General features: G+C 34.2%; 2 protein-coding genes across 6 annotated transcripts in view; one reads left to right on the forward strand and one right to left on the reverse strand.

Annotated features, from left to right (window-relative positions):
- LOC103314287 (uncharacterized) overlaps nucleotides 1-23,200 on the forward strand; it is a 132,976-nt gene that overhangs the window by 3,651 nt on the left and 106,125 nt on the right. The gene's annotated exons all lie outside the window — the stretch shown is intronic.
- PIG-G (Phosphatidylinositol glycan anchor biosynthesis class G) overlaps nucleotides 1,591-23,200 on the reverse strand; it is a 32,613-nt gene continuing 11,003 nt past the window's right edge. Inside the window, exons 2-3 of one of the 3 annotated variants that reach the window (XM_064355927.1) lie at nucleotides 9,397-10,258; nucleotides 9,169-9,349 (exon numbers count right to left, since the gene is read on the reverse strand). In XM_064355927.1, the coding sequence (XP_064211997.1) occupies nucleotides 9,298-9,349; nucleotides 9,397-10,258 (914 nt within the window). In that variant the 3' untranslated portion in view covers nucleotides 9,169-9,297. Of the gene's footprint in view, nucleotides 10,259-12,006; nucleotides 12,474-23,200 lie in introns of those variants that run through there. The other 2 variants (XM_015982217.2, XM_064355928.1) reach the window with 2 other exon arrangements.

Genomic DNA, 23,200 nt, shown 5'->3' on the forward strand with positions numbered 1-23,200 from the left:
AGCTTCACAACCAGTTTTTACTGGTGCAAGTCATAAATTTGTTTCAATGTATCATACATTATTTGTTAATTGTATAGTACATGGAGAATTCGATACTGAAATAGAGATTAATAAGAAACGTAATGTAATTGTAGATGATAGTAGTTAATTTCAGATGTAAAATATTTTTAAATAAAAAAATTTGAAATAGTTATTCAGTTTTATTTTAAACCTTGCAAAGTATGGTTGTATTTATTGATTACCAAGCATTTCACTTTGGCAATGAGAATCTTTTCGTAAAAGAATTGGCAATTGGCAATACTTGTAAAAATTCTACAGAATACTTTTTATTTAAACTTCCAAGAGATCTTTCATACTTGCCTCGTAGCTACCAAAAGCAAGCAGATTGGTTGACGTATAATTTTCTTGGACTTTGTTGGTCTTTTCGTAGTATCGCTTATGAAGAGTTGTCGAAAATAGTGTTTGAAGCCGCTAAAGATTTAAATTGCATCTACGTCAAAGGTGAAGATAAGAAACGTTGGTTCTCTAAACATCTACCTGAATGGTGAGACAAAAGTGGCATGAAACGCCACCTGTCGGGGTGCATGGGGACTCGAGACCTTCACACCGACGGGCGGGAATTTGCAAAGCAAATCTCCCACAGCGGCTGCCAAGAGAGGTAAACCAGCATAAGCCAAAACAGCTACTCCTCGGGCAAATACCCCGCCAGGCGCTAAATTACATGACCAATGCCGGCGCCCCCACATCACTGGACCTGAATGTTCAATAATAAACATTGAAGAGTTGGGTTGTCATCGTTTCGCAAACTATGCAAACAATCTGAAATAAATTTGTGTGAGAATCACTTGATGCAAAATTCTGTTTGTGCTTTACAAAACGTTCAAAACTTGGTAGCCTGGTATAATGAATACGATACAGCTCAGAAGATGCCTCAAACATATGTCGAGTGTGAAGAATCGTCATCATGTTCTTGTTTCTGCATATAACGCATTACCAAGGTTTATCAGTAAACCTGCTCTAATTATCGTTATCGTTAATCCGAGATCCGGATTAGATGCCAGGTAGTCATTGGATGGCTGTGTACATTGATTAATTTGGTTTTGGATACTTTTTCGATAGTTTTGGAAATCAATCTCCAACCAACATTTTAAATTTTATCAGAAGAAATAGTTTAATTTGGTCATACAATATTCGTCAAATTCAGAACTTTACATCAACTTGTTGTGGTCAATATTCTGTACTTTTTCTTTTAAACTACATTATGGGAAATTCTGTGGATGATTTTTTAAAAATGTTTGATCAAAACTTGCGAAATAATGATGAAATTTGTAACAAATTATTCAAATCTGTTTTCTAGCGAAATAAATAGTTCGATCCATATTTCTTGTTTCTTTTTAAAATTTCATTTTCCACACATACCACGGCGCGGGAGTCGGCAGCGGCGGCGCGTGGGCACGGCGGGCGCAGGGACGGTGGGGCGTGGGGACGGCGGGCGCGGGGCGGCGGGGCTCGGACATGTAGCGGGATGGGGTGCGGGGAAGCAACCTCAATGATCAGATTATTTTGTTTTGACGGAAATCAAAATGCAAATTAAAGTTTGACAAAATTTAATAAGTAAATACAGTTACAGGTACAATTATTATTATTACCTATTATATGATACAAAGAGCAAACAAAAATCATAATTACATGTACACAGTTAGTTGATAAAAAAAATACACACACAATTTCAATAATTATAATTATTAATTTCATATCGTATCCATGAAACCTTAAGGGAGTGTATCAAAATAATCGGTTAATATTCTCCACTTAGAATAGTGGAAACGATATTGTCTGGTTGAATCTTTAGACATATAACCTCATATCGCAAATTATACGAACAATAACTCAATCAGCTAACGTACCTAATTTTTTCATCAAGGCAATTTTCTTCAAACACTTACTTTTATCACAATTTATCAACTTTAAATTATTAAGTATTATAATGTAAACTTAAAATCTTGACTTTATAAATAAATATATACATACAATCTTCTAATCTAATATCGTATCCATGAAACCATAAGGGAGTGTATCAAATGTGTCATCTGTTAATCGTCTCTGTTTAGTATAGTGGATACATTGTTTTGTTGTATCTTTAGACATAACCTCATATCGAGAATCAGATAAAGTAATTTTGTCATCAGGACAATTTTCAAACAACATGGATTTAATTTTATCAAAATTTATTAATTTTAAATTGTTATAACGTAAACTTAGTCCTTTAACTTTACAAATATAGTCTTCTCGATTCTCCGGTGCATTCCAGATATTCTGGATTCCAGAATCCGGATGAGTAATTTTTAGAACCACCGCTGACGAACTCTTTAATAAGGCTTCAGGGTACCGAAGCGATTGTTGAGAATTGGTGTACTACAAGTTGCATACTTTTTTAGACCTGTTTTCAGTGACAGCTGTCAATCATCGGATAGGCATCCGACCTTCGCCTCGGGGTGTCTTGTCCCTTCTCATAAAATGCAAATAATGTAAACAAACTGAATTCCACTATCGCCCACGATAGTTTCTTTTATTTCAGAGATTCAAGCAACATACAGTGAAAAATACGTTTTTTATTTTGTTAAAAAAATTTGATACTAAAGAATAATAAAATACTAGCATAGTTTTGTAAAAAATAATACACCATTACACCATTTATTTATTGGGTTTTATGTTTTAATTAACCGAATTCTGTTCGCTATATTATGTGTCATGTGCATTTCTAATTGGATCACTTGCATTGAAAAAATATAAAATAAAAAAATTAATTGGTGAAACATTATTGTTCTTTCAGAAAACAGTTAACTTTAAAAAAGTTACTAGGAATATCTCATTAAAATGATGAAAACTTCTTTAAACCCGCTTTTTCGTCTGATAATTTTATCCAGGTAATAAATTCTGAAAAATACATTGTTGTAAAAATTTATTGTAACTATACCCAGTAATAATTATAGTACAAATAACGTATCGAGAGATTGTAAGATCCAGTCTGTACTGTACTTTCGATCAAAAAGCAGAAAACCTGAAAAATGATATTTTAAATGGACCTGCACATGTTTTTGGTAATCATTCAAAGTGCGCTACGTATTTTTGTAATACAGTTGGTCAAATAACAAATGCAGTTGCATATTCTGATTTTAAAAATAGTTACTTGTTTGAGTTGTTCATGCAGGCATTAAAACGAGTTGCAAATTTATCTTCAAGTCTATTGTATGATGTCGATAATAATTCTGTTGAGTCATTTAATTCAGTAGTTAACAAACTTGTTGGGGGTAAAAGAATAAATTTTTCAGAATATCAAAGAATAGTGGCATTTACACCACAAAATTTTCAAATCGCTTATTAAAAACCAAAGAACTTCAAGCTACAAAATTAAATAAAAGAAAAATTCGTATTCAAAGTGCAGATTCGGATTATGGTGCGACTAATGACATAATAGACATGCCAACAGAAACATATGACAAAATAAAAAATGAGTTCTTGAATGATTTGGCTGCTTGCGATATTTTAAAAATTCCTTTGTTAACAATTGGTCAACGTAATAATGAGCAGTGGGATAAAGAAAGAAATAATAGATTAACGGCTAGTAATTTCGGAAGAATTATTAATATGAAATGTACGACCAATACAGCGAATGCTGTAAAAGATATCTTGTATCGTGTGGGATTATCTAAATTTAAAAAATTACCCGAACCACTACAGTGGGGAATTGATAATGAAGAGAAAGCAAAGGAGAAGTTTGAACAGATCACAGGTATAAAGGTAGTTTCATGCGGCTTTTTTGTAGATAAAGAAAAAAAATTTTTAGGTGCAACACCAGATGGGTTAGTGGGTTCAAATGCTATTGTTGAAATTAAATGTACATTTAGCGCAAGAAACACAAATATTAAAACTGCCATAGAACAAAAATTGATTAAATACTTAGAAATAGATTCTCAAGATGATAGTAAAATAGTTTTAAAAGAAAAAGATAATTACATGTATCAAGTACAAGGTCAGCTCCACATTACTAATCGCCAAACTTGTTATTTTATAGTGTACACCTCTACAGGTTTAAAATATTGTATTATTGAGAAAGACGATAGTAAATATTGGAACGGAAGAATGATAGATTGTCTTGAAAATTTTTATATGAATGCCATGTTACCAGAAATAATTGATTCAAGACATAGTCGCAATTTACCATTACGCAGCATAATAAAAAAGGATTTGTAAATAATATTTCAAGTTTAGTTTTAGAGATTTTTACATAAATACATAATATGATGATAAGCATTTTAATAATAATTATAATTTTTAATTTGAACAATAAAAGTAAAAAAATACTTCCTCAGTGGGTTGACACCTTGTCGTGGTGAGGGAGCTCAGTAGTTCTATCACAAAACCTGTGCAGAACGAAGCTAAGTACAACCAAAGTTTTAATCATCTTTTTTATATTTTTTTCTAAAACAGGAATAATTTTATTGTTAAAAGTATTCAAAAAAATAGCGAGCGTGATTACTCGTATTTCAAAATCTCATAAGATACGTTGATAGCAGTGTCTACAAAAAAAACGTAATGCAAATCTATAGGTACCTAATTATTTTGTTAAAAAAATTAATTCCGAAATCATGTGCTTTAATTTTATACCACTATTAGAGAAATCGCTAAAATTCCTATTTGTGCCGATACATTTCTCTGTCTTGAACAAATGCAATAAAATTATTATCTTGTGGGTAACCCCAATGGTGGTTACCCCCAGCGGTGCGTCCTAAACCCGTCATAAATCTTCTTCCAGCTAGCTACGCATTCGAAGAAGGATGCATTAAAGGTTGCCTACTTACAATTTAATTTTTGCTTTATATCTAACAATTAAGAACAGTTAACAAAAATTTAAAATATCTCAAGTCTGTATTTTTAAATTTCCTATAAAACGTTTCCTATTACGTTTACACGTAAAACGTATGCGCCAGCTCCCAGAGGGTCTAGAGCCTTAATGTAGCTTCCTGAACAGTATTCTGACATTTCATCGGTCATGTCGCCTAAATAATCACCCACTGGTGGTAACCATTCACCCTCTTTATGGGTAAAAATTACACTGTCAGTATTATAATACAACACGCGACGACTCAACCTTTCTCATAATACGACACGCGACGACCCAACCTTTCTAAGTATTTGTACAACTCCAATCGCGCCTGAGCAGTTGTGTAACTAACAATTGCTACATTAACGGTTTTGGATGGTTTTACATCATCTTCAACCCTTTCTCAGGTGGTCAGAATCACTTCTGTGTTAATAATATTTAAAGAATGCACAATCTTACTAGGGTTTGTTATAAGTTCGAATAAATCAATGGGTTTATTAATTATTGTGGTTTTTTAATTATTGTGGTTAATCCAGGATTTTTCTCAATTTTCTGTGAATCTAATTGAACTCCTTCCTCTTCGTAGTACTGATTAAAGCACTGCTGTTTCTTGGTTTCGGTATCGCACCACGTCGGCCAACCACTGCATCCTTGTTTAATTTTTAAAAATGTGTTTACATAGCCTGCAAACAAGCCACCAGTTTTTGAAAAGCTATTGTACTGTTCAACATCGTATATCCAAATTTCTAGTAATTCAGTAATTTTGTAGCCCAATTCCAAACTTTTACGTAATTCATCTGCGACAAATGTACCGGTGAATTGCCTTTCATCGTCCGTTTGATTACATTTGCGATTATTTAATGTTTCTACACATTCGCGGCACAACGGAAAGGTTAATTTACCATTACTGCGCAAAGGTAAAAGTGGATGATACAAATTTTGTGGTAAAATGCGACATTTTACTAAACCTTCTACCTCATGTATGTTTACTGTTGAACATTCGCCATGGCCTACAAGAATGCTTACAGGGTGGCCGACGGGGTACTTACCATATTTGTTTATGAACGGGTACAAATGGTACAATGAACAGACGTCAAAATACATAATTTTTTCATTTTCGGCGCAATTGTAATGTAGGCTACAGGCATTAGTTCTACCATCAAAAAAACTATCACGGGGATTTGACGGTACCTGCATTAAATTAGGGTGATTTATTATAAATTGTTTGATTTCAGTATTATCTTTTAATAATTTTCGAAACTGACATTCCCAAATTGATTTTAAATTATAACCGCTTGCTCTTATTCGCTGTTCCTTATGTAATATATTTACTCGACGTATAAATAGAGCATCATATTTGTCTGATAAACGTGCCAGCTTTACATAGTAGCTTTAATTCATAGAGGTAAGGAATGGAGAAAAATAAAATCAATTATATGGGTTTAAACATTTATTTATTTCTTAAATTCAATTATAAACATCTTATGAGCCCTGATAATAATAAACAATCTTATTATTCACATTCCTCTTAACATTAAAGGGTAGCTTTAATATGATTTCATATAATACGCCATTATCATCGTACAGTTCTTTAATTACTCTAAAAAGTATTTCATCATACGTATTATTATTCTTACACACCATAGCCAAAGTAACAGTGTTAATGAAATTTTTATATAGGACCCTTATTAATTATCAACGTAACGTCGTATATCTGCTCTCGAATTTTTCATGAATTTCGAAAAGTGCAGTGACAGGAAACTGATTTATAACAAAGCATAAACGCGTAAACCCTTTAGTTTATTAACCCTATCTTAAAATGCCTGATAGGTCAGAATAGCGCCACTTAAAATTCCACGGACAGATGTTGTTATGAAAAAGATAGCACACTAAACTTATGAATCCTATCTTTGAATGGACCCTTACTAATTACATTAACATAATGTCGACTACCTGCTCTCGAATTTTTCGAGACCATATACCGCAATGTAAAAAGTACAGCGCACATAGCTTATGGTAGTGCTCAGCTCCATTTGCGTGTGCGTCATCTGACATTTCTGTCACTACGTTTACATAGCAGGGCATAGCGGTGACAAACTATCAAATATTTTTTGCGGTTACGAAGTGTTTAAATTATGAGTTGTTACAAAAAAATACAGATTCACAAAACAAGAACTAATAAACGCAGAATCAAAAACCTAACGAAACGCAAATCACAAAACACAATAAACGAACGGAAAATACTTGCGATTAACACCGATAACACTTTCGACAACCATGCGACGACGTCTATAATTTACTGTCAATGTCAGGTTGACAAATTCGTGACACTTGACGGTGTTGTCGAAGTGCACAAGTAAATTAATGTTCAAGGATACCACCCTTGGATAGCCCTTAGCTGTTTAAATTTGCATTGTTTTTGGTAAGTTTTTTATAGCTTTGTGTTGGTAATGAAAAAATGAAATTGATGACGCACATGCAAATCGAGCTGACCGCCACTATAACAACGAATGACATTGCTAGATTTGCGCCGTTGCTATAACAATACCGATTTGTGCCGGTCGTAAGGTCTGATTCTGTGAGCCTAATTTCAAGTTGACTTACGACCGGTGCAAATCATGATTGACATAGCAACGGCGCAAATCTAGCAATGTCATTCGTTGCTGCTATGCAACTACGACCCGCGCAATTTTGCGACCAAACTTGAAATTAGACCCTGTGTCCCATTACAACCAGAGACACATCATTTTGACAGTACTCAAATGTGAACCGTTGGAGATACATGCGCAAACAACAATTTTTTTTAATGATTCAGACAGTAATATATTTTATCTTTCTTGATTGCTTGTCAGCGCTTCGGTGATGTTACCACTAACTAACATCACTACTCCCGGCTTTTTTTGAAGAGTGAACACCCCTTGCTATAAATCTATGGCGCAAACGAAGCAAGCATGAGATCCAATTCCAGCGCGACTTCGATTTAAATTAAAAAAAATATTTTTTTTATTAAACAAAATATTGTATTCGTTATTCGTTAAAAATGTTTGAGGGGGCTTAGCCTCCCCTGCTTCCTCTGAGAAGCCGCCACTGTAACGGTAAGTAATTTTGTGGACGCCTTGGACCTAGCAACCGGTAACCATAACCTGTTGTCTTGACAATTATTTTGACATTATTTAATAAGAATTTAAGAATCGTGCAAAAAACGCCAAAAGCATCACGAACGTTAAAGATTGCCGATCTCAGACAATAATTGGAGTCGTCGCTATGCTCCTCCTCCAAACAATTGTCTTCAATCGGTAAAATCTCCTTACCGTTCTTGATACTTATTTCATTGCTTATCAAATCCCCAATTTAATTCTACTGCCTGAAAATATTAGTAAATCTAACTTTGTTTGAACTTTGGGTTGGGAATGCTTATGATTTGACTTGGTTGGAAACTTGTGCCTTTATCAGTGACAAAACAATGAATGGTCAGTTTGACCCTTCACACAGCCATATTTTTAGCAAAATTTTTTAAACGATCTTTAATCTGAGGATTAGATTTATAATAAAATAAGACAAATTTTCAAATTTGTAACAGATGTTTTATTAAAAAAACACAATTTCAGTAACAATTTTTTTTTATTAAATCTATTAAATAGTAGCAAGATACTTCAACAAATAAAAAGAAAAAATGGCTTGCCTCAACAAACATTTTTGGGGCAAAAACTGACCAAATAAACAAATGGTGTCTGTGTATGAAAGTTACTATAAAAACTAGCACAACAATATATAATCTAAACAATATAAAAATAGACAGACTTTTAAAAACATTTACCTTTCTGTTTGTGAAAAGTAATAAGTGGCTTAATACTGGGAGGGCATATGTGTGACACAATACTTGAGGAAAGACTAAAAAAGGGTTATACTCGTGTAATCCAATATAACCGCTTGAAATATCAACACTTGCTAAACTATTATCATGCCCTTGAGCAAAAAATAACAAATTACCTAACCACCAATGGGCCATCGTTAACGTTTCATTTTCTAAAGCTTTGTGGAAAAGTTGACTACCTAATACACACAATGGAATAAGTATCACATTGTAGGGCTTAAGTAACAAACTAATAAGTAGTAACCAAACTAATGCAAAACTTTCTTTGGTTGATACACAAAGTAGAAATTTTATAAAAATTAGAAACCACAAAATTTGGCCCAAGATTATATTCACGAACACTGAGCGAAAGACATAAATTAAAATTAAGACTAAAGCATCAAGAAACTTACTCAATTTCGTTTTTGCAAACATAATGGTACAAAGGTACGAGGCTGCTAAACCCGAAATAAAAATTACTTGCAAATATAAATAATTTTCGTTTTGTAACAACCAGTCAGCTAAATCCGGCAATGCAGCCCATTTATCACCAACTTGGTTAAGTGTGCGAACGAGTCTGAGTGCTACAAAAAGCAAAATCCAGTATTTCCCTTTAGTTAAAATATTAAACAAAATAAAAGTGTTTGTAAAAAAATACCAAAATTGGTGCTCTTCTTCCAAGTAACTCGAGGAGAGGAAAGACAACGGATGCACAATTGACATAAACATCAAAAAAGATTTGTTAGCGCACTGCAAATGTTTTGTCTCAAAACACGCAAGATTTCTAACAACTAAAAATAATATTGTCACGGTAAGTAACATATCCATGGCAACGTGAAAATGGGCAAACTGTAAAAATAGCAGTGCCAACATTGTTAATTGTTCGAAGCGATCAGTTTTCGGAGAAACCCCGAACAGTTTTTGGATTACTTTTAACAAAATTACAACGGTTGTAGCAGTTGCGACAATCAGAGATGCTGCGTTTTGTTGAATTGAAAGTTTTTGTAACGTTTCGCTAATTTTTCGTGCACAGTTTTCGTACAATTGGGCCGCGCTTTCGGCCAATTCTTTTTTCTGATTAAGTAGAAATAGATCGAAAAGATGGTCTGCAGTGTGAATTGTTTCTTCGCACAAATCCAGCTTATTTGTCAATAAAAAGGTGTTGTATCTCAAAGCTTGTAAAAATTCTGATTGTTGCAAATGAGACAACAGACTTTTGTGAAGTTGGCCAATGCTAGTGGTTGGAACATCGAAATTTTGTAAAATGGCTAAATTAGCGGGAATGTCAATTTGGGCAAAAGAGTCATTAATGCAAGGCACACCCAAAACTATAAAGGGGACGTTGGTTTCAGGATGTGTGGAGCCCCCATGCCCTCCGCTGTCTCTCATTCCGTGATCACCTGTTACCATCAAAATCGCGTCGGTTTTGTAGATTTCTTCTATAACGTAATCCATTTCTTTGAGTTTGGATAAAATAAGCGGAGATTTGGGACCGTAGACGTGGCCTATATGATCCAAACCTGCAATAGTTATTTAATCAACCAGTGTCTTAATCACCAACAAGAGTTGATTAATCAGATTAAAACAGGTGTGTTGTGAATCTTTCCAATAAAGCTCTGAAGACTTAAAAAAAGCAAAAATAATAAACACAGATTTGTCACAAAATTTGTAACAAAATTTCGCGAAATAATAATTGGTTTCCGGATAAAAAAAACTATAAACAAATTGGTGAAAAATACAGAATAGCTCGTTTTAAAAAACGAGCTCAAACACGCGAATGGTGATATTGATAAGAGATAAAAAACATAAATGTATTAAAGTCATTAATAAAGTATTGTTCGAAACAACTTAATTTTTAATATTTTTCTATTTCTTTTTTGATGTCGAATTTAATTGATTGTGAATTTGCGAGTTTATAATAGTTATTTTTGTAATTGTCCGCCATATCGATGCTTTAATCGGCATCTTAAAGCACTCAACGTCAACAAGTGCGATGTCATAAGATTATTTGATGGAACATTTTCACAAATTTCAGGGGGCGTTCATACAAGATTACCTCCTTTGTTATCCAAACTCTTGTTTTTTGACAAAACTTTGATAAAAAAACATTTTAAATAAATTTTTCACTTCCAAAATTGAGATATTACCAACTGTCACAAAAATCCGTAAATCGACTAAAATAACAATTTTTGTTTAAAAACGGCAAAAAGGGGGCAAATTACAAAAAATAGTACAAAAAACTTGTTTCATATGACCTTAAAGCACTCATTTTTTTAAAACAAAAAACTCGTGGCCAACGCCACTCGATTTTTAAAATTGAATTTGTGCTTTAAGACTGGTGCTATGAAACTTGTAAATGCTCGACCTGTGTCTCTTGTCTTTCTTCATTAGTAAAAACAACACTGAATAATGTTTTTATATCATTGTGCAGCTGGTACCACTATAAATATCTATAATCTATGGCTGGTACGCTGGTACCTTATAAATGCACAAAATTGCAAACGCCGGGGAAAATCTGTTTCAAGTAATGCTGTGACGTGATAGAGGTGAAATCCGTTAGCCTTTAAAATGTTAAAAACGAACCCTTTGCTGAGTTCTAGTTGCCTCGGGTTGATATGAGGATAATCAGTTAGCGTTTCAATCACGCCGGTTCATTTTCTGAAGTAGTGCTGTACGACGTCTATTTTTTTCTTCTTAGTCTCTCGTTTCACGTAAATTAATTTTGAGTTTTGTAAACACATGATTTGAAGGAGTCTGTCTCTTCGGGTATCGTCTTGCACAGAGTCAAACTGCTGCTTCATAGTTTCAATTGAATATTCTCAAAGCCATTATTATGTCGTTTTTTACGAAATTTGTATATCGAAGGACCAGGAGACTGAATTTAGGGGGATTTCACAAAGAAGCTGTTTACTCTTACGAAGCTATATTCAATCTTTATTTACAATATTTACAACGTACCGACGGTACCCTCATGGGCACCCCCACCCCGTTGTCGGGGTAGCGTAAAAAAAAAAAACATCCTCCCCCCCCGCCAATTAACAATTAATGAATAAAACACAACTTATTCTAACTTAACTAACATGCACAATATCATTGTAATCAAATACATAATAATTATCTAGGTAAAAACTTAAAACTAACAAACACAAGTAATAACGAAAATAAGACAAGACAAATTAGTTATAAAATAAAAAACTTAAAACTAAAAACACAATACATTTTCAACCAGCAGGTAATTACCACTTGAACCACAAAATTTGAATTTGAACTGTTTCGTCGCACTTTAGTGGCTTAATCCCACTAGCCCATCGGAAGCACACACACACGATTTACTCCTCTTTTTGTGATTCCACTCGCGGTCTTCACTGATACGACCCTGGTGATGCCGTCTGCGCCCTCGTGGGTTTCTGTGATGCGTCCTAACTGCCAGTGTAAGGGAGGCAGGTTGTCCTCCCACAAAATCACCAAGGTGCCCGGTTGCAAGGAAATAGTCGATGCTGTCTTCCACTTGTTCCTGACTTGGAACTGCGACAGATATTCGCTCCTCCATCTTTTCCAAAATGTCTGCCTTATTTTTTCCACCAATTGTCACCTGGACAGGCGGTTGTCCGGCAGCGACAACATGTGAGTTTCTAACGGCGCCGTCAAGGGGGCCCCAATGGCCCGGCGTCAATGGTTCCAAGTCATTTGGGTCGTTACTCAAAGATGTAATAGGTCGGGAGTTCATGCATGATTCTATTAATGTCAGCAAGGTGTACATTTCTTCATATGTTAATAACGAGAGTCCCACAACACGTTTAATATGATGCTTAAATGCTTTAACCCCCGCTTCCCAAATTCCCCCGATATATGGAGACTTGGCAGGAATAAACTTTCATTTAATACCTTCATTATTTAATTCTTTGACCACTTTCTTTTCAAATTCATTTGACTTAAATAAATGTTCAATTTCCTGCAACGCTCTCTGTTTGCACCCACGAAATTTGTACCATTGTCCGATATAATTGACTCTACTTTACCGCGTCGTGCCATCATGCGTTTTAAGGCATTCAAAATTACTCCGAGGTATAATCAAGGACCAATTCTAGATGGACTGCTCTCGTTACCAAACAAATAAACAACGCTACATATGACTTTACAGTTCTTTTGCCTCAGCCTCGCGCTTCTTTAATTAGTATAGGGCCTGCATAATCGACCCCACAATTCGCGAATGGTCGCGCAGGAGTAACCCTTTCGGTTGGTAAATCTCCCATTAGTTGTTCAAAAGGCAAAGGTTTTAGTTTAAAACAAATTATGCACTTATGTATTACTTGACGAACTACACTGCGTCCCGAGATTGGCCAGTACTTTTGTCTTATCGCTGCTAACGTTGCTTGAGTTCCCGCGTGCAAATTCTTCTCGTGAATGTATTGAATTATTAATTTTGTAACTATATGATCTTTTGGTAATAACATTTGGTGTTTACTATCAAATTGTATTCTTGCATTCCTTAGACGGCCACCAACTCTAATAATTTCATTACTGTCTAGAAATAAGTTAAGTGATCGTAAATTATTTTCTTTACTGACTTCTTTATCATTTTTTAACTCTGTTACTGTCCTGCGAAATATTCTTAATTGTACCAATTTTACAATAGTGTTACAAGCCGCATCTCTTTCTTGTCGTGTCAGCAATATTTCAGAATGTTTAGCCGTTTTATTACGACAATTATTAGCGAATCTTAAACAGTAGCCCATGATGTTTATTAATTTTGAAAATGAGGACACTTTAGCAAAAATTGGTAACTCCGACGTGTCGCTACAATTAATTAAGCTTATGCTTTTTTGCTCTGGAGCTTCAATTTTTGACACATTTACATTGGACTTTGGCCACTCATGCTCATTTTTGTTTAACCTTGTGGGTCCGTTCCACCACAACGACGAACTTTTCAACGTTTGAGGACTTGCGCCTCTCGAAATAATATCAGCGGGGTTATCACCTGAATTTACATGAACCCAGTTAGCCATTTCCGTATTTGATTGGATTAGACCGACCCGAGATGCCACAAATTGTTGCCACTTACTTGGTGCTCCTTTGATCCAAGCTAACGTTATTGTTGAATCCGACCATAAAAAATATTTGTCAAATGTTACCCCTACTGTGGTTATGACTTTCTCAAAGAGTTTAGCCAAAAGTACCGCTGCGCTTAATTCTAATCGTGGTAACGTTATTTGCTTAAGCGGCACTACGCGCGATTTCGCACACAAAAGACGCGTTGCCACTTCACCATCTAAATCTGTTGTTCTGATATAAATCACTACACCATACGCTTCTAGGCTAGCATCGCAAAATCCGTGTAATTGAATAGTTTTATATGGAAAAAAAGGAATAACTTTTCGCGAAATATTGTAACTACTAATAAGGTGTAATTCTTCTAAGAACATACAAAATCTACTTCGTAATGTTTGGGGAATTGGATCGTCCCAATTAATTTTTAGTAGCCATAATTTTTGTAAAATAATTTTTGCGGTAACTATAACCGGCCCTAACACTCCAATCGGATCATAAATTGTGGCGATAACACTTAAAACTGTACGTTTGGTAATTTTGCCCACTCCAGTTTTATTTTTAATTTCGTACCTAAAAGTATCATTTCCGTAATTCCACGTAAGCCCTAACGTCTTTGTTTCTAAATCTGAATTTAATCTAACCACAACGTCGGTGGGCGAATGGGTTACATCTGGGAGTACTAATAAACTATTTGAGGCCCATTTGCGTAAAGTAAACCCACCTCTTTTCAAAATTAGGTTTACTTCATCCCTCAATTTAATCGCGGTTTCTACCGAATTTGGTCCTGTAAGGAGATCGTCCATGTAAAAATCTTTTAAAATTATTTCGCTGGCTTCTGGGTACTCCTCTCTCGCTTCTAATGCCAATTGTCTTAAGCACCTCATAGCCAAAAATGGGGCACACGTGAGCCCGTACGTCACTGTTTGCAATTGGTAAATGTTAATGGGATGTCGATTATTCTCGCGCCACAATATTTGTTGATATTTACAGTGTTCGGGTGCAACCCAAATCTGACGATACATTTTCTCTACATCGGCTGATAAAACAAATTGATAACACCTACTCCGAATAACTAATGAAAATAAGTCTGTTTGTAAATTGGGTCCAGCCATTAAATTATCGTTAAGACTTAAACCGTTTGAAGATTTGGCACTGGCATTGAACACAACCCTTAGTCGGCTTGTTAAACTGTCCTCTTTTATGACCGCGTGATGAGGCAGAAAATAATTCTCAGCTAAAGTACTGGATTGTTTGTCGGCAAGTGCCATATGTCCCAACTCGAAATATTCTTGCATAAAAGATTTATATTGCTCCTCGATTTGTTTATTATGCCTAAACTTATTTTCCAAAGAATTTAGAAATTTTACAGCCACCCCCGTTGTAAAACCTAAACTGGGTATTTCCGTCTTAAAAGGTAATTTGAGCACGAACCGGCCATCCTTATTTCTACAATGAGTTTTCACAAAATGAGATTCACACGATTTTTCTTCAGCTGTTGTGCCCTTCACGTTTTCGAAATTTTCTAACTCCCAGAATTTTATGACGTGCTTTTCCAAATTCGAGTTTGATACATGACACATTTGATTACGAGAATGATGCTCTAAAGCAGCGATTGTAAGTGGCCCATCCATTACAAACCCTAAATGCGTATTTTGGAGACGCGTTTCCTGACTAGTCAAACCCTGTTTTTAACCCTGTTAGACAATTTTTCAAATAATGAAACTTTTCTATATTCCCTAACGCTGTATTATTATGAATCAAGACTGTAAAACTATCATGAAAATTCGTCCATTCCACATATTGGCCACTAAACGACGGTAAATTGATTGACGGTAGTTGAACAAACGATTGGCCACCTGAGGGAGATGAGTCCTCCTTTGCGTTATTTTCCCGTTTGTTTATTATTTCTTCTGCCGCGATTAACGTCTCATAAAAATGTTTCCCATATGACTCGCGTTCCTCTATTTGCTCTTCGAGTAGCAAGCTCGATTTCTAATTGTACCTTATTATACCTCTCTAATAGCCCTTTAAAATCCTTTAATTTGCACTGCAGCATCGGAATGCTGTCTTTCTTTTTAAATGCTCTGACATAATTTGAAAATCTAGTAGTCGCCGATTTTATTTGTTTACGTTCAGCATTTAACACATCCCCCATTTTTTACTTAAATTCTCAAAAACACACTAGATAATTTACAATAATTACCTACGTTAAGTACTGATATCAGGCGTATCAGTCAATTTTACACCCGCATAAATGCACACCTTACGAAACTCTCACAATGACACAATAGGATATATTATTTAAGGATTTAGGATTGAGTACGACCACTGACCTTTTTCACTCTTCTCTTCTGCTTCTCTTCCACGACCGGAATCTTGTTCAATAAATATTGCGCACCTCACAAACACACAGATGGTTCTTTATCCGGCTCGATTGGACCAAAAATATGTATATCGAATGACCAGGAGACTGAATTTAAGGGGATTTCACAAAGAAGCTGTTTACTCTTACGAAGCTATATTCAATCTCTATTTACAATATTTACAACGTACCGACGGTACCCTCATGGGCACCCCCACCCCGTTGTCGGGGTAGTGTAAAGGAAGGGGAACTCTTAACAAAATTCGAATACACGACAAGTCAACCAGATGTCAACGTTATGATGACAGTAGTTGTTCACTGTTAACTATGCGTTAATTCTAAAAACCAAAATTCTAAAAATCAAAGTTTACTTTGAATTGTATAATGGGTTGCCTGTTCTCAAAAATCAAGGCGGGATCAGATAAAACAGGATCCCTGTCCTTTATTATTTAACGAGTTTGAGTGTAAATCGGAAACTTTATTTCGCGAGTGGATTGTTGTTATCATCTACGAGGTGATATAAATGAACCGATTTACACAAAAACGAGTTGAATACAACATTTTATTCTTCGTGTTAGATTCAACAAGGCTTAAAATTGCTTTAAGGCTGCCACTGAGAACTGTCAAAATGATCAAAACAACATGTGTTCATATTAGCTGTTTCAAAACTATAAAGACGCCAACGTAGCATTTTCCCTCATAGTTGGCTGTTATAAATTCTTTATGCACTTCAAAAAAATAATAGCTAAAGTAATTTATATAATTTATTTTCACTGAGAGATCTAACCATTGATAACTATTTAACATTTTTATCAATTTTATTTAAAAAAATAATTTGGTAAAATGCTGTGTTGGTGTTTTTATAGCTTTAAAACAGCTAATACTTTTATACATATTTCAAAAAATAAACTACGAAGCAGTACCAAACAAAAAGCAAAACGATTAAAAATCATTTCCCCACAAAACTATTGTGCGTGACAAAACCAAATATTCACAACACTATTTTCTGTTTTACATATTTATATTTTAAAGTTTTGTCTGAAGTCCCCTTTCAAGTAACGGTATCGCCGTGTTGTAAATTTGAAATAGAACACAGTGTTGTAAATTTGAAATAGAACATAGTGTTGTAGATATTTGGTTTTGTCACTCACTTTATACATTTTTTATTTAGTATTGAATCTGGTATTTTTGGTCTGCTGATCTGATAAAGTTAAAACTTGGGTGCCAAACCCAAGATACTGCACAGATCGGAAAAAATACACCATTCATGCACAACATCACTGTAAATATACATGCAAAAATTGAAGCCGATATTAGCAATAGCAACGAAAAAATTACCTTTGAAAATGAGATTTTTTTAAAAATTGCCGCTTTAAAAATTTAGTTGGAAGGAAGTGCCAGTTGGTGGCGCCATAATGGTTTTCGGATGAAAATTGTTGTCGATTTTGAGATGTGTATAAAAGTTTGATCACATGTTTTTTTGGTAATTTTGCTAGTTCTCAGGGACCGCCTTAAATCTGTTAAAAATAATCTGACGTTTCGTATTGAGAAATGTCAAACAGTTGTCAAAATTTCCGTACACAGGAAAAAAATCGTAAATTTTGTCAGTGTCGAAGAATAAAAATAGTTCATTGACTACATTTTTCGTGATTGCATTAAACTAGGGATGTGATCAGGCGCTAAAATTGTACTCGTACACGTGCACCCAGTCGAAAATCGTGAGACAATGGTGGGCGATATTATTAGGAACTTAGAAAAATAGTAACTCAGTAACTTCAATAAAATCTTCAGTGAAAGTAGCCCTAAAGTTATTGCACATTTCATATCCCATTTCAGTTCATAGTAGAATTTTGCAACAGCGCATTTAAATTTTTTGGAGTTAAATGAAGCACCAATTGAAGGTTTCTGGTGGGTTTTTATAGCTCAAAACGTGTCGCTGGGATTTAGTTGACCACAGAATTCTTTTCTTTTACAAAAAACTCTCAATTTTTGCTTTATTTTTTACTCCGAAAAATTCAAATGCGCAATAGCAATTCTACTATGAACTGAAATGGGATATAGATTAACAACAAAAGATTAAATTAGATATATTAACCTGTTATTATTATCATCACACGTTTCTCTTTATCAGGACTGTTCGCCGTAGAGTAATATTTTCACTAAAACTCTCTGGAACCTGAAGTCCAATCGTTCCAGCGTTTGGCGCTCTAACTTCCAAGGTTTCAAAATGGTTAACTGACGAATTTAATAACTTACCACTTCAGCAACCTAGTTTATTAGTTAAAAATTCTTTAGAATTTATTAGTAAAGTCAAGGACATCACATTATACTGGGTCCTCAAAAACCGGTGCACCAACTCAATGGAGTGTGATAAAGAATTGCTTACATATAAAGGTAAAAATAGTAAAAAAAAATTTGCATTAAAGTTATTGATAAATACCGAATTTTAAATAAATGATATGTGGCAACGTTGTGTAACAGTCGTGATGGCAGTAGAATTTGATCAACAATAAAAATAAACTATTTTTGAAACGGTTTCCTAGGAAATAATTCCCAGCGTTGGCACATCTATAAACTGTGATTTTTTTATGAATTTTAATTTTTTTAAATTAAAAAAAAACTGCTAAAGTCTAATTGGAAATTTAAAAATAGTTATTCATCGTTGTGTTAGGGAACGATTACTTAGTGTGAAACATGAAAACAAAGAGGTTAGATATAACGTCCTTGCATGAAAACATTAAAAAATAATGAAAACTGAAGAAGTTAACAAAACAAGTTTGTAGCTCCAGATTTTTTAAAATATAACTTTAGGAATTTTTTCAAGATTTTTCCCTTGATCTACACATGCTTCTCAATAACGTACCACTGAGTTGGTGCGCCAGTTTTTGAGCAGCCTGTATAAAGACGAGTTATTAGTTTCAATTGATGTAAGCTCTCTTTTTCCATGTGTTCCAGTTCCATAAACTTTAACTTACTTAAGAGATTTGTTGTCCCAAAACAATTTGGCACAACAAGTTGTTAACGAATATATTCAACTTAAATTTAACACAGAACTTTGCATGGAACAAAACATTTTTCAATTTTACGAGAAGTTTTTCGAACAGCAAGAAGGTGCGGCAATGGGTAACTCACTATCGCCTTTTTTAGCTGACCTCTTCATGAGCCGATTTGAAAAGGATTTAGAAACTGAGCTTTAATACTTTCCAAGAGTTTGGCTAAGGTATGTGGATGCCATTTTTGCTATTTTTGATCTAAGTAAATGTACAATAGAAGAATTTATCAAAATTTTAAACAACAGGTTTCAAATATTAAATTTACTTGTGAACAAGAAGTAGACGGACAGTTACATTAGTTATTAGAGCTAACAATAGACTAGAATTTGATATTTGTAGGAAAAAGATTAGTATAATTCGCTACATCACTGCTGATTCATAACATTGTCTTTAGCATAATGGATAGTTTTAATTTTTTTATTCACAGGCTCATTAATTTTCCCTTGAGTAACGCAAGGTTTGAAAAGGAGTTAAAAGTTATTAAAGTTGCAGCAAGGGGTAATGGTTTTAAGACAATAACAATTGACAAAATTGTTCGAAAACATTCCACGACTTTTACAAACACACCCGAGAAAATAAATTTTATAACATTACCTTATACTCCCTCAATCACAAGAGGTTTCAGTTGAATTTTCAAAAATCTTGATGCAAGTTTACAACTCGGCCACAAGTCTCAAGAGTTTTCTCGAAAATCCAAAAGATAAATTTGGACTTTTGGAAAAATCGGGAATTTATGAAATTGATGGGCCCGTCCCGCAATTTTTTTTAACTGCATTTTTGGGAGATTCATAAAAAGTTAGGTTGTTCTTATTTCTTCATTTTAATAGATTTTCAGTATTAAGGCCAAAAAAAAACAATTTTTGATCGCGTGATATATAGTAGGCCGAGCTACTCTCATTTCAAAGTGCGTCTGCGCACACAGTGTAAACGCATACGACTACAGTGTTGCCAACCGGAGGGAAATTTCCAGTTTGCTCCAAATATGTATTGCTATTTTGTTCATATTAAAAGTCTTCGATATTTATTAGCTAAAACATAGCTTATGGAAAGTTTTTAAGTTAGGGGTAATTTTATTTTTGGTCGTAGTACCTAGTAGCCTTTAATTTTAAGCCAATTTAATTTAAATAAAGAACATATAGATTCGTCTTGGAAGGCGAGAGTCTAAAACTAGCATAATTTTCGTTTGAGGTTACATCATCCTCTTAATTAGAACTTTAAATTGTACCCCCCACTTTTTAAAACCACCCCTAACTCAAAAACAAATCTACAATTATGTGTTTTCTCTACAATTAGATAAGTTTTTCTTTTCTTTCTAATATTTTTTTTCCTAATAATGATTCAAAATGTAGGAGGCGCTATTTAAAATGTTAAAGGAGTGACTAGCGACTAGGGGATCAAGCCTAAACATAAACATATACGAGGTTCACTTTCATAAAAACCACTGTGGTGCAAATAGCGTACTTCAGGCATTAACTTTTATATGAGTTGTCATGGTAACAGGCTAGTCATTTGCACCACAATGGTTTTTATGAAAGTGAACCAAAAGTATGTAACGTTGGTTTTGACCTCTATCTTTGCAAGTCAAATTGAAGTACTGTTTGTTTAAATCAAATGGGCTTAAAATCAAAGGCTCCCAATGGCTAATAATTTCAAAATCTACCCCCAACCCAAAAAAGATTTGTCCCATAAGAAAAGCATTGGGGCGGCTTTTCGGTAAGTACAAAGAGCTTGTAAATCTTCGAGATTTACAACACTGCGGTATTACTACAATTACTGGATAGGGGGTCAGGTATAGGGAACAGACACTTTTATGGAAATAGGGATTTAAGCGGACAGAAGTTAATATCTCCAATAATAGGAATAATTTAAATTCAATCGCGATTTCTGGCGTTCCTAATCAAGCTACACGTTTGGCGCAATGATATGATTTGATCAGCTTTTTAAGATGCATCGATTGATATAAAAATTATATAATTTGAGTGGTCCCTAAATTCCCATAAAAAGTGTGCCTAGTCCAAAATTAGTATAAGGCATAACATTGTAAGAATTAGTTTAGTTTATATTTTCACCTGAGGATGATCTCTTTGTGGTTTCAATTGCGTTGTGTTTCAATAAACGATTGGTGGCGGGTTTTTAAACTTTGTTTTAGTTATTTTTACTAAAAATTTTGCACCCGTGTTTGTTGTGCTAAACATCTATTTTTTCTGTATACTGCTACTGCAGGATATTTTTTTGACAAGATTTCTTTAACGATTACCCATTCGCCACTAATTAACACTCTAAAACAGAAAATCAAAAAACATGCATCTAATTGAGCAACTGATGGCTAAATACAGCCCTGGACTATAACAGTTGAGCAAACGAAGTTTCACCAAGTAGACACTATATCGTTTTGAAGAATTTTCGTGACGATTGTAAGAGAACACAAAAAAAATTATCCACAAATAATTTGACTTTCCACTGTACATTACAATTGGGTAGTAATAAAGCGATCAGTAATAAATTCGATTTTGATCAGTAAAAAATAATAAATGACAAGTAAACCACGCACATTATTTTGTTAAAATTTGCAGAATTGAACCAATTCTTCTTTTGAAGAATTGGTCTGCGGCTTCGCTCCAGCGACCTAACAGGAAACATACCCCTCGAACGATTAAACTCAAAAACGTAAAATTCGAAATGTGGAATTCTACACTCTCTAGTTTTGAGATGCTATTATTGGGGACGCGTATACATCTAAAAAGGTCCTAACCTGAAATGGTACACAGTGTAATATTGCAAACTAAAGGCGCGCAGGTGTAAAACGTGAAGAGGCTAAAATCATACGCTGTTAAAAACTTGTGGACTAAAATAGTGAATAAGTAAAAACGAAATCGACTAAAATGGTTCGTTAATAAAAACGTATAAACAGTGTTGCTAACAACATAAAGAAAAAAATCCGTAGTTGGCCGTCAAAATATCCGTAGATTCAGCATGAAAATCCGTAGAACTTGTATAAAGTTCTTTCAGGGTGCAAGCGTCCATCGGGGCTTTGCAACCCGGTTTATCTCACAAAACTGGCAAGTACAGTCCATCGGAATTAAAATCAATTGTCAATGTCAAAATTTTTGAAATTATGTTGGAACCCTGCGACATTGCCATAGAAACGAAGCCTGGACGACTAACTTTAAATGGACTTGCCAACGTTGAAACAATTTGACAATTGATTTTAATTCCGGATGGACTATATGTTCTGATATTTTGTCAAACGTAATTAACCTAAAAAACCGGGTTACAACACTAGTAACGGAGTTTATCCATATAGGTATCTTATATGAAAAATTTTTAAACCCACACCTCTTTTCAACTATTTATTACTGAAAAAAAAACGTTTACAAAATTTTATATGTAAAAATAAATATAAATGCTCTACATAAAATCAAATATAAATTCAGTCAGTGTAAAATAAAAATAACAAATACTAAAACAGAGCTGGGAAGTATTTGTGTTTTAAATACTTAAAAACCCCTATTGGCTTTTATCCGAATGAAGCTCCGATTCAAAGAAAAAAACAACGAAAACACCTGCGCACCTGAAAGTATTTAAATAATAATAATAATAATAACAAAAAATAATTGAACATAGATCAGGTACTTAACATCAGTATTCAAATATGTTCAAGTATTTAAAACTACAACTATTTCCAAACTCTGTATTAGAATTACCCACTATTGGGTACTCAGTCACTCGTTTACAGTCTCATCAGTTTCGTCTGCTTTTTTGTGGTCGTAAACGATTTTGTATTTCATCAACTTTAACAAATCCTTACTTATTGCAAAATCGTAACAGTTTCTACTTGACATTAAACGCTTAATATGTAAGACACCTTCTAGAGTTGCCGTGCTGAGCCTATTTCTACTTTTGGTTTTGTTTAAATTGACAACAGAAAACAACCTTTCCACAATGGCACTGCTGTGGTAATATGTTGATGTGGTCAACAAGTTTTAAAACTAAAGGAA

Source organism: Tribolium castaneum, chromosome 3 (assembly GCF_031307605.1).
Source record: "Tribolium castaneum strain GA2 chromosome 3, icTriCast1.1, whole genome shotgun sequence".
Lineage (NCBI taxonomy): Eukaryota > Metazoa > Arthropoda > Insecta > Coleoptera > Tenebrionidae > Tribolium > Tribolium castaneum.